This window comes from Dermochelys coriacea, chromosome 15 (assembly GCF_009764565.3).
Source record: "Dermochelys coriacea isolate rDerCor1 chromosome 15, rDerCor1.pri.v4, whole genome shotgun sequence".
Classification (NCBI taxonomy): domain Eukaryota; kingdom Metazoa; phylum Chordata; order Testudines; family Dermochelyidae; genus Dermochelys; species Dermochelys coriacea.
The window spans coordinates 1233407-1246017 of NC_050082.1; the positions used below are offsets into that span (position 1 = coordinate 1233407).

At 48.9% G+C, this 12611-nt stretch overlaps 1 protein-coding gene across 10 annotated transcripts in view; it reads left to right on the top strand.

Moving 5' to 3' along the window:
* Positions 1-12344, top strand: part of ASCC2 (activating signal cointegrator 1 complex subunit 2) — a 46749-nt gene extending 34405 nt beyond the window's left edge. For 9 of the 10 annotated variants that reach the window (XM_038372842.2, XM_038372843.1, XM_038372844.2 and 6 more), the window contains 4 exons: positions 7159-7383; positions 9782-9872; positions 10539-10618; positions 11609-12344. In XM_038372842.2, the coding sequence (XP_038228770.1) occupies positions 7159-7383; positions 9782-9872; positions 10539-10618; positions 11609-11780 (568 nt within the window). In that variant the 3' untranslated portion in view covers positions 11781-12344. Of the gene's footprint in view, positions 1-7158; positions 7384-9781; positions 9873-10538; positions 10739-11608 lie in introns of all 10 variants that reach the window. The other variant, XR_006275856.1, reaches the window with a different exon arrangement.
* Positions 12345-12611: the final 267 nt, after the last annotated feature.

Genomic DNA, 12611 nt, shown 5'->3' on the forward strand with positions numbered 1-12611 from the left:
GGAGATTTATATACACAGAGAACATGAAACAATGGGTGTTACCATACACACTGTAACCAGAGTGATCAGGTAAGGTAAGCTATTACCAGCAGGAGAGCATGGGGAAAAAAACCTTTTGTAGTGATAATCAAGGTGGGCCATTTCCAGCAGTTAAAAAGAACGTCTGAGGAACAGCGGTGGGGGGGAATAAACATGGGGAAATAGTTTTACTTTGTGTAATGACCCATCCACTCCCAGTCTTTATTCAAGCCTAATTTAACCGTGTCCGGTTTGCAAATATATTCCAATTCAGCAGTCTCTCATTGGAGTCTGTTTTTGAAGTTTTTTTTGTTGAAGAATTGCTACTTTTAGGTCTGTAATCGAGTGACCAAAGAGATTGAAGTGTTCTCCGACTGGTTTTTGAATGTTATAATTCTTGACGTCTGATTTGTGTCCATTTATTCTTTTACGTAGAGACTGTCCAGTTTGACCAATGTACATGGCAGAGGGGCATTGCTGGCACATGATGGCATATATCATCTTGGTAGATGTGCAGGTGAACGATCCTCTGATAGTGTGGCTGATGTGATTAGGCCCTATGATGGTGTCCCCTGAAGAGATATGTGGACAGAGTTGGCAATGGGCTTTGTTGCAAGGATAGGTTCCTGGGTTAATGGTTCTGTTGTGTGGTTGCTGGTGAGTATTTGCTTCGGGTTGGGGGGCTGTCTGTAAGCAAGGACTGGCTTGTCTCCCAAGATCTGTGAGAGTGAGGGATCGTCCTTTAGGATAGGTTGTAGATCCTTGATGCGTTGGAGAGGTTTTAGTAGGGGGCTGAAGGTGATGGCTAGTGGCATTCTGTTACTTTCTTTGTTGGGCCTGTCCTAGAGTAGGCAACTTCTGGGTACTCTTCTGGCTCTGTCAATCTGTTTCTTCACTTCAGCAGGTGTAGTTGTAAGAATGCATGATAGAGATCTTGTAGGTGTTTGTCTCTGTCTGAGGTGTTGGAGCAAATGCAGTTGTATCATAGAGCTTGGCTGTAGACAATGGATCGTGTGGTGTAGTCTGGAAGAAAGCTGTCAGCATGTAGGTACACATAGTGGTCAGTAGGTTTCTGGTATAGGGTGGTGTTTATGTGACCATCACTTACTAGCACGGTAGTGTCCAGGAAGTGGATCTCTTGTATGGACTGGTCCAGGCTGAGGTTGATGGTGGGATGGAAATTGTTGAAATCATGGTGGAATTCCTCAAGTGCTTCTTTTCCATGGGTCCAGATGATGAAGATGTCATCAATGTAAAGTAGGGGCATTGGGGACGAGAGCTGAGGAAGCGTTGTTCTAAGTCAGCCATAAAAATGTGGGCATACTGTGGGGCCATGCGGGTACTCATGGCATTGCCGCTGATTTGAAGATGTACATTGTCCCCAAATGTGAAATAGTTACAGGTGAGGACAAAGTCACAAAAGTCAGCCACCGGGTTAGCCGTGACATTACCGGGGATACTGTTCCTGACGGCTTGTAGTCCATCTTTGTGTGGAATGTTGGTGTAGAGGCTTCTACATCCATAGTGGCCAGGATGGTGTTTTCTAGAAGATCACCGACAGAGTGTAGTTTCCTCAGGAAGTCAGTGGTGTATCTAAGATAGCTAGGAGTGCTGGTAGCGTAGGGCTTGAGGAAGGAGTCTACATAGCCAGACAATCCTGCTGTCAGGGTGCCTATGCCTGGGATGATGGGGTGTCCAGAATTTCCAGGTTTATGGATCTTGGGTAGCAGATAGACCTTACCTGATCACACTCGTTACAGTGTGTATGGTAACACCCCTTGTTTCATGTTTTCTGTGTATATAAATCTCCCTACTGTATTTTCCATTGAATGCATCCGATGAAGTGAGCTGTAGCTCACAAAAGCTTATGCTCAAATAAATTTTAGTCTCTAAGGTGCCACAAGTCCTCCTTTTCTTTTAACTTTTTAGTGTGGACCTGGCCCCAGGTTATCTCCCATCCCCATTCACCACATTCCACTGATCAGAGCACCAACAGACAGCACATGCATGTGAGACTCAGCAATGCTCTATGCCTTCTCCCAAACCATTCCCTGCTGGCTGACCTCAGCTACGCCAGTGGACATCAACCAGTTGATCGCAATCAACTGGTCAATCCTAGAGGATCTCGCAGTCGATCGTGATCTCTGGTGGTGCAACATGGTTACAGCTAAGGCAGGGTCCCTGCCTATTCTGGCGCCACACCACTCGTGGAAGCAGCAGCAGCCAGCGTGGCCCCAGGGGCGGGGGTGCAGGGGTCTCCGTCTGCGCGCTGCTCCTGCCTGCAAGCACCACCCCTGCAGCTCCCATTGGCTGGGAACGGGGAGCTGTGGCCAATGGGAGCTGCGGGGGTGGTGCTTGTAGAGAGGGGAAGCGGACCCATGTGCCCTCCGCCCCACCAGGGGCCAGGGGTGTGTTTGGTCCCTTCCAGGAGCAGCGTGGGGCGGGGACCCTGCCTTAGCTGTAGCCATGCTGCATCACTGACCGGGAATCGCCAGAGGTAAGTGCTGCCCGGTGGGAGGCTGCACCCCAACCCCAGCCCTGAGCCCCCTCCCAGAGCCAGCACCCCCCACTCCCTCCTGCATCATGAATCCCCTCCTGCATGCCAAGCCCCAGCCCTGACACCCCTCCCAGAGCCAGCACCCTGTACTTTCTCCTGCATCCCAACCCTCTGCCCCAGCCCGGAGCCCCCTCCTGCATCCCAACCCTCTGCCCCAGCCCGGAGCCTGCATCCCCTCCCAAACCCCTATCCCAGCCTGGTGAAAGTGAGTGAGGGTGAGGGAGAGCGAGTGACAGAGAAAGGCAGGGATGGAGTGAGTGGGGAATGGCCTTGGGGAAGGGGCGGGGTAGATCCTGGGTTGCCCTTAAATTCAAAAAGTGATCTTGGGCGTAAAAAGTTTGGAGACCACTGAGCTAGACCCGTTCTTTTCCCATCTGTTTGTCAGCACATGTCTTTTGCTCATCTCAGCCCCTTCACCGTCCACCTTGCGGAGATAGCTCAGATCTCTTGTGCCCTGCTGCTCCTTTAGTTCCCCATGTTACTGTGGCCATCACTCTGCTCTCCTGGCTGTGTCTTCACTGCAAAATAGGTGTTTTTTTAGATCAGTTACAGCTAAGGCTGGGAGTTTGTCACAGAGTTCATGGATTCCGTGACTTTCCATGACTTCTGCAGTGGCCGGTGTGCCTGGCTCCGGGGCAGCTTAGGCAGCCCTTGCGCCGGGTGCACTGGCTGCTGGTGGGGCAGTCTTGGGCCCCCGCGCCCCACATCTCTTCCCCACAGCTGAGTTGGGGGGGCAGGGGGTTGGGGCAGGGTGAGGCAGGCGCTTGGTGACATCCCCCTCGCTCAGCTGCTAGGCAGAGGCATGGCCAGGTAGCTCTGTGCGCTGCCTCCACCCAGAGCACTGGCTTCGCAGCTCCCATTGGCTGTGGTTCCCCTGCCTCCTCCCACACCCAAACTCTTCTGCTACTGGGGTGTGGGGGGGAGAGGAGGCGCAGAGCCACGTAGGGAGCCTCGCAGCCCCACCAACTTTCCCCCCAGCACCAGCACGGGTCCTGGGCCATGCACTGCCACCTACTTCTCACCCCCAAACAGCTGGACTGCCCTCCCAAGGGGCCCCTGGGCAAATCCCCCCCCCCAAGTGTTTTTCACTGGTGTTTTTAGTAAGTCATGGACAGGTCATGGGCTGTGAATTTTTGTTTACTGCCCGTGACCTGTCGGCAACTTTTACTAAAAATACCCATGACTAAAACGTAGCTTTAGTTATAGCCCTTTTGATGTAAAATCCAAGTGAAGGTAGCTTTTGGTAGCTAGTTGGGATCACCCATATACCCTCCACCTAGGGTTGACCTTGACTTGGTACATCCAGGTAAAAACTACAATGTCTTGTCTTCACTAGGAATTTATATCGAGATAGCTGTTTTGATGCCAAAACCATACCTGTTTCGTAGTGTAGACAGCCTATGCCTCCCCTGTTGTCCTGGTCTAGCAGGCAGAAAACTTGATACTTGCCCAGGCTTCTGAGCAATAGGGTTTTCTCCAGCCTCATCTGAGGCCTGATTTGGGTCTCAAAGATCTCTACTCTTTTTGCCTCCCTCCTTAAAACCAGAGAGATGTAATTTTGGTGCTTGCTCTTTATCTTATTAGAGTTCTGTTGTTGTTGTTTAACATGAAATTGCACCTGAAGACCACAACCTGGCTGGCCCCATTGTACTAGTTCAGGGGTGGGCAAACTTTTGGCCTGAGGGTCACATTGGGGAATAGAAATTGTATGGCGGGCCAAGAATGATCACAAAATTGGGGCTGGGGTGCGGGAGGGGGTGCAGGCTCTGGGGTGGGGCTGGGAATGAGGAGTTTGGGATGCAGGAAGGTGCTCCAGGCTGGGATTGAGGGGTTTGGAGAGTGGGAGGGGGATCAGGGCTGGGGCAGGGGTTTAGAGCGTGGGGAGAAGCTCAGGGGGTGCAGGCTCGGAGTGACATTTACCTCAAGCAGTTCCCGGAAGCAATGGCATGTCCCTTCTCCAACTCCTGTGCGGAGGCACGGCCAGGCGACTCTGTGTGCTGCCCTGTCTGCAGGCACTGCCCCTGTAGCTCCCATTGGAGTGTGTAGGAGCTGGAGTGGGGCCATGCTGCGACTTCTGGGAGCCGTATGGTGCAGCCCCGACCCAGCCCCCTGACTGTAGCGGGTCCAAGCCGTGAAATTGATGAGAAAGCTGCTAGTAGCTCAGGTTGTTACCCTGGGGTGGATGGGGACTTCCAGCAAAAGCCTGGCTGCCCCCTGGGCTCCTGGCTCCCCGCTCCCAGATGGGCTGTGTCCACCCTGCTCTTCGCTGGGAGCCCAGCTACACTGAGGCTCCCTGCTGGGAACCTGGCAGCCGTCTAGGCTCCAGGCACAGAGCTCCACAGTGGGAGCCCGGGTGGCTGTCTTACTCCCGGCGGGGAACTGAGACCCTGGGGGACAGCTGGGGTCCAGTGGGGAGCAGAGAGCTGAGAGCTTAGGGCAGGACAGCTAGGCTTCCAGCGGGGAGCTGTGAGCACAGGGGGGCAGCTGGGGTCCCAGTGGGGAGCTGCTTTTGGAATTGAGAGCTCAGGCTCTCAGCCCTTCTAAAGTTGGAGGAAGCACTCCTGGTGAGGATGTGTACGGACAGAAGGAGGGCAGTGTGGACATGAACCACCACAGTAATTACTGTCATGGTTGTGAGTTGACCTATGTTAGGCATGGTCTACACTTAAAAGTTAGGTCAACATAGCTATCTTGGTCAGAGGTGTGAAAAAACCACCCCCGGACTGACACAGCTATGTCAGTCTAACCCCTATGGTAGATGCAGCTCTGTTGATTGAAGAATGGATATGTTGATGGAGCGAACTTGGTTCGGGGAGGTGGCTTTCCTACACCAAGGGAAAACCCCCTTCCATTGGTGTAAATTGCATCTGTGCTATGGTGTCATGCCAGTATAGAGAGGCGGACATAGCTATGCTAGTATAGTCTGCGTAGTACAGACACAGCCTTGTGTACTTCAGTGCAGCTTTGTTGCAAAGCCATCAGATCGTCTCAACAGAAAACAATTATCAAATGCTTAGTCAGCCTCATTGCTGAATACCAGCAGGAGCTCTTAGCCCAGCCTGTGCAGTACACGTGAGTAAAGCAAAACATTTGCAGGGTCATTTTGAATTGATTGCAACTAAATTTAAGCACAGCAACAGAAACAGTGGTAGAAGCAACAGAAGCAGTGATTCATGGAGTAAGGGGAAGCAAACATTATCTAATTTAGGGATTCTGAATAGGAATGGAATTGATGGTCAGGGCAGAGAATGGTTTTCCCTACGTTTGCAAGAATGTCACAGGAACCTGGCAATTCTTGATATACTTGTTCATCAGACAGGTTCCTCCACTAGTAATATGAAGAGACTATGCAGATTCTGAATGAATTCTGGATTCAGATGTGAATTCCTCCTCAGGCTTTGGGAGATGCAAGTTGTCCCGAGTAGACTCAGAAAGGGATTTCCCCATAAGTCTGCAGTAAGTTCTCATATGTGGTTTACAACCTCAGCATCACAAGGTCTTAATCACTGTACAGGATCAGTGGGTGCTCAGCATGTCTGAAAATCCGGCATGAGGTATCAGGTCCCCGTGCAACTGAGGCATGCTAAATCAATGGCTGTATCTAAATATTGGCTGTACTTCTGTGTCTTGATTTCCCTATCTATAATATAGGTCTACCTCTAATATTACTTGCCTCACAGGGGTTGGATGAGGCTTAAGTGATGGGTATTTAAGTGATTTGAGATATTTAGATGAAGTGCAACGGGAATACAAAGTGGTGTTATTGTGGGGCTCTGATTTCCTGGCTGAGGCAGATCCCCCTGCTTGGTGTTCTTTTCTGCTGTCTTTTCCCCTCTGAATCCTGCTTTTCTAGCCCTGCTTAGTGCAATACTCATCATCTCTCACTGTAACCTTGTGCGCTCTTCATCTGTTCGTTTGTATTCAACTGCTTTCTCTCCTCCTACACTTAGGTTGGAAGTTCTTTGACTTGAGGGAGGTGTACAGCACCTAGTATAAAAGCAGTGCTGAGCCCTGATTTGTGCCTTTAGGCGCTACTGCAATACAGATACTTCACCACCATGAACTGGTACTGCTGCAGCCTAGTGTTAAAGGGCACTATGCACCTGGACATGCTGCCACTCAGCTACGACAAGTTCCAGGCCCTGACCATTTGTAGTTATTCACGGTCCATGGTACTTTTGGGGAGAGTTTGGTCCTGGTCAAATTCCAGCTTGAGTAATTGCATTTGGCCATTCTTAAAATCTCCTCTGCAGTCTCCGCCAGAGGTGGCAATCTCCATTCCTGTTCTGACCTGTTGAAGAATCTTGCTGGATGCTGTTAAACAGCTGTTGTGTTCCAAACCAGAAGTGGCTGTTTTCATTAGTGGGTCAAATGATCCTTTTGCATCTCCGTTACTTACCTCAGGAGGGGAAGCAGTGAGGCTTATGTTTGTGAGCTTCTTTGAGATGAAAGGTGCTAGAGCAGGATGAATAAAATGTAGTCACCAGATGGTGCTTACATTTCCATTTATTTAGAGTTGCTCTTTACAGCTGGATTTTTTTAAACTGCCTTTATTTCTTTCTGCCCCCTCCACCACCGTGCAGGCAGGACAAAGAGACGACAAAAAGTTTACTGAATGACAAGCGCCTGATAGCTGAGCAGAAGGAACGCTACAGCCAGTACAGTGTGATCGTAGAGGAGGTCCCTCAGCAGGAGGGGGAAGCCCAGTTCTATAGGGTTGACTATGAGGATGAATACGACGACACCTATGATGGCAACCAGGTGGGGGCGAACGATGCTGACTCAGATGATGAGCTGATCAGTAGGAGGTGGGTACAGCATCTTTGGCCATCAAGAAGAGGATGGTTGGTGTGTCCTGTAAGCCACATGTCTGCACACTAGCACAGAGCCTGGTGAAAATGCTTGTCCTGCACACAGGTCTCCACTGCTCTCACCCCAGACAGAGGAGCTCGGAGACACTTCTCTGCTCTTTCTGCTCCCAGCCTGGAGGAGGGGTTTCCCGGTCTCCCCTTTCCCCTGCTGGCCAGGAAGCTTCTCCCAGCCAGGGGAACAGGGAGTTGTCATGCTCCCCCTTCCTCCTGTACCCCCTTCCTCTCTCCATGTGTGGAACCAAATGCTGCTGGAGCTCAGTTTTAAAACCCGAGCGGGAGGCTTTGCTCCGAGAGGTTAAGCTTGCACTGAGGAAGTCCTTCACTCTGCACACAGAGGGGAACGCTGGTCATTGGGGACAGAGGGTGTGAACTGGCCTCTTATACCTGTTTCTCCCCCCACCCCAAGGCAGAAAAGCCACTGGGCAAACAGTAAGAAAAAGCTGGCCTCTGTTCTTGCTTGTTTGGCAATTTCCCCCCCCCCCCCCCAACTTGGGCACAGGTTCTTCTGTGATCTAGTGATTAGAACATGCAACTGAGACTCCACTCTGAGCTCCACTCCACTGCCTCGGCATGTGACCATCACCTCTCTGTGCCTCAGTCTCTCCATCTGCAAAATAGAGCTAATACTGAGTTGGCTCCCAGGGTTGTGAGGGTTAGCTGAGGTTTGGAACTGCACAACATTAATTCTAAGAGTGTGGCTAGAGATACATTAGGAAAAGGAATGAGATTTTGACAGACAACCAAGTATGCACACCCACTCTTTCTCCCTGTATCTCCATCTTTTGGAAGCTGTAAGCTTAACATTTCTCTGTGATTTACAGAGTAATTTTCCATCCAAAACAGCATTTTCAGGAAGCAGGAATTGTAAGATATTAACAGACAGCGCTAACCACATTTAAAAACAAAATATTGCTCTTCTCTACTTTTTTCTTCTTTTGGAATCTTCCTAAAGAGTTCTAGAGACTTGAATGAAAACTTTCTTACAGTTCACCTGTAAGACATTGGGGCTTGGTCTTCAGAAGTTGTGAGCACTCACCCTTCCCACTGGCTTTTCTGGGAGGTCTGAGGGTGCTCAGCACTTCTGAAGATCAAGCCTGGGTGTCTGATGTAAAACAAAGGCTGTTGTGCTTTTGGTTTTAAGTTTTAATTTCCTCAGTGACACAACCACAGATTTAAAATCAAATGGAATACTTTAGAAGAACTACATTAGAGCCAGAAATAAAGGGATAGTTTTTCTCTTCTTTGCTCCAGGCCCTTTGCACTGCTTGAGATGTGCCAAGGGGCCATAAAGCCTGTGGATTTTCTCTTGTGTGAAGGACTTCCCAGCTGGCGCAATGCCAGCATAATGGATGCAACTGAGGATCCATGAGATAACCTCTGACCAATTGCAGCAGTTTTAAAGTGGGGACTGTTTTGAGCAGATCCCTGATTTTAATATGGTGGCACGTAAGGTGAGCTGATGTGCCTACATACAACCCCCAGCCCCATCGCTGTTTGTGTGCTGAGGTCTAGAGAGAATTAACCATCAAATGCCATTGCTCTTTGCACAATGCTTTCTGGGTGGTCTGCTAGAGGAAGGCATGTTTTCTTTTGTGCAGCTCTGTTGTCCCTTGTATGTCTCAAGCCTTTTCTGCCTTTCTCCTCTCCCTTGCAATTCACCCAGTGCATGAAATGCCATCCTATCCCTGCCTTGAGGTGGCACTGGATAGTAAGTGTTTTAAACTTTCTTTTTAATCTAGATTTGACAGATGTGAAAAGAACATTCCACAGGGAACTAAAGATGTGCATGTATAAAAAGGGAGAACTAAACCAAACACACAGCCCCAGATTCAACCTGGGGTAGTGATGCTGCCTGTCCAGGTTTTCCTAGGATCATCCCTTTTCTGAGATAGCTGTCCCAAGAAATCTGTAAGGGAGCTCAGTACACACAGCCAGCTGGCCAGTTTTATGGCCTCAGGATCATTCTGGATGTCTGGGTTTTTTGCACTTGAGCCTCAATGTATATGATCCTACAGATGGTGAAGTATTAAATATGAAATCAAGGATACATGTTCCACTAAGACACTTTTCCCTATTAGTCAATATTCACCAATTGCAGATATCCTGGAAGTCATTGGAACGTGGCAAGTTGGTCATTGGCTGCTCTCTTTCTTTCTAGATTTGTTAATTCAGTCCACTTGCTTTACAAATTAGGCAGGTCCATAAAAGCTGTGGATTTCACTTCTTGAAAGAACTGCCCTTCTGTAATTCAGAAGTGTCTTTAAAATATTCTAATATCAGAACTCCCCAGATGAAATAGTACTGAATCTTTCACCTTTCTCTCTCAAATTCCCAGGCCATTTACCATCCCTCAAGTCCTGAGACCCAAAGGACAAGAGGAGGAGGAGGAGGAGGAAGTGGAGGAGACTGAAAAGGAAACAACAAAGGTTACTAGCTTAATTTGTAGGCTGATGGGAATTGGCACTAAGTTCTATTGTATGCCCTGTCTATTTCACCTGTTGAAGCCCTGACCAGTAACAGTGTGGAAAGGGTTTCCTTTTTCAGAACATGAATCTGTTCACATAGCATTGAGGCAGCTCTGCTTTTCTGGACTGTGAAGTATCCCCCGAGTACAATTGCCCATAGCCTCCCCACCTAGGCATGTCACATGACTCTTACTCCTTGGAGAGGTGTGCAAGTATTTCTGGAAGAGAGGACAGTGTGTGGGGGGGCATAGGGGAGGCAAAAATTGGAGATTGGTCCTGCTTTGAGCAGGGGGTTGGACTAGATGATCTCCTGAGTCCCTTCCAACCCTGATATTCTATGATTTGGCTGTGATAGCGGGGGGGGACCCTAAAATCTCACTGAAAATGCTTGCAATTCAAATTTTTGGATGCTTTTCACTTTGATTAATTTGGCATCTCACCTCAGCCACTCCCTGTCACTGATCCTGGGGGACTGCTTGGCTGTAATGAATAACTTTAGGCTGAGGGATGCGGGGGACTCTCCCCACACCAGGGAGCCACAAGAAGTCAGGCTTGTGTAGCTCCCCAAGTCATGCTGAATGCTGGTAAGACAATAATGAGATTAAAGACTTTATTTCTATCCCACAGCAGGACCATTTTGTGCAGGACCCAGCAATGCTGAGGGAGAGAGCTGAAGCCAGACGGATGACTTACCTTGCAAGGAAAGGGTAAGATGGAATCCCTCTCCATGGGTGAATCATGGCTCCATTGAAGTCAGTGGGAAAACACTCCCAGACTGTTGCACCTAGTCAGAATATTCCTGTCTCCTCAGGACTCCAGTCACAATGGTATGTTGCATCTTGAGCTGACGAGAAGCTCCAGGTCTTAGGCTATGTCTACGCTGCACTTTCATCATTAAAACTTCTGTCACTCAGAAGTGTGAAAAAAACAAACAAACCCCGAATAACAAAAGTTTTAATGACAAAAAGCACCGTTGTGGACAGCGCTTTGTTGGTGGGAGACGCTCTCCTGGTGTTGAAGCTACCGACTGTCATGGGGGGTGGTTTTGTTTGGTCATCAGGAGAGGGACTACACTACGTACCTTACAATGGCAGTGCTGTAGTGGCACAGCCACACTGTTGTAAGGTGTTCGGGGTACAAAAAGCCTCAGGTTTGCTTTCAGAAATGACAGTCCATCTTTTGAAAAAGTTGTTGGGAGTGACACATTTCTAACCTCTTAGTCAGCTTCCACTTTACTGCCTAGAGTGAAGCTACACCAAGTGGCAGGGATGCCTGGCAAGTCCCCTCGCTGGCACAGCAGTGCTACTGCTGTAGTTATATGGGGGAAAGAAGAGCAGGAACCTGCCTAAGATTAGTAAGATTTTGGGGTACAAGAGCTTTCTAGATCCTCAGTAACTACCACAGGTGATGTCTGGACAGTACAAGGATTCAGTGCAATGCTGGCTGCTGGCATGCTAAAAGCAGGAAGAGTGAGCTGTGTCATCACACGGCTGATGGATAATATTCATATACTATAGAAGTGCTGCACAGCTCATTCATCGGGGGAGATGGCTGGGTGGATGGACTCCCCTCAGGTGTGCTCTCCCCACATCTGATCATTTCTCAGGATCCTTTGTCTTAGAAGGAGAAATTAGATTTGGGATCTTGTGTGCCTTGTGCAGAACTTGTGGTGATTCCCATTTTTATCTATACTTCAGGTACAAGTATGACAACACCCCGGCTGTTGTAGGGAATGTCAAGGGGCATGGACAGAGCCGGGATACAGTCCAGGAGCGAAAGAAGAAGGAAGCCAACAAAGGGGCAAGAGCTAATCATAACCGCCGAGTCATGGCTGACAGGAAACGGAACAAAGGCATGATTCCTTCCTGAGGGACTCTTAGCCCAAGGCATTGCATTGGATTCAGGCCTCCGCTTCTGAGGGCCTCCTGATCTTAAGTTATGGTGCAATACCCAGCCCTTCAATTTTAACTGGGATCACCCAGCCCTTGGGAGAGCTTTCCATTTATGAATAGGGAACTGCCCATCAGGCAGGCTTGCTGCTGTGCTAGTTGTCAATACAGCAACAGCCATTCAGGTTTTTTTTAAACTATTTGTAATGATTCTCTGAGAACTTTATTTTCATATAAGAAACACCCCCCTCCCCCAACTGCCTGGGGCATCCAATCAGCACAGCTAGGAGCAGTTAGAATGAGTACTACAACTGGCAGTGAGGTTTGCATGAGGTTCGCCTGCACCATTAGCTACAACTGCCCACTCCACACGTTGCCTTATCCTGCAGGAGACTTATGGGAGGTGTAGAAACAAACACACAACAGCTCATTCCTGTTGCTGACAAAGCCCTAAGAGTTCAGCTATATGGTAATGTACTTTAAATTCCTCTCCCTCCAGTGAGAAATGTGTATGAAAACATACAGATAAAGAATTTGAATCTTTCGGCTTGGTGTTTTATAGTTTCCATCAATGTACCCTATTTAATTTAATCTGTCTGTATCTGTTAGCAGTGAACTATCATATGTCTGGAGTTAGGAGCTTGTTTAATGAAGTGAGGTGTGCAGTGGATATGCATGGACGAAAGCCCCTTTGAAATGCAGTCACCATCAAGGCATCTAAAGCAAGATGATTGCAGTATGCAGATTAAATGAGCGGAAGGCATGCAGTGACTTGCCTCTGCAGTCACAGTCCTCGTAGGTACTTGTCACC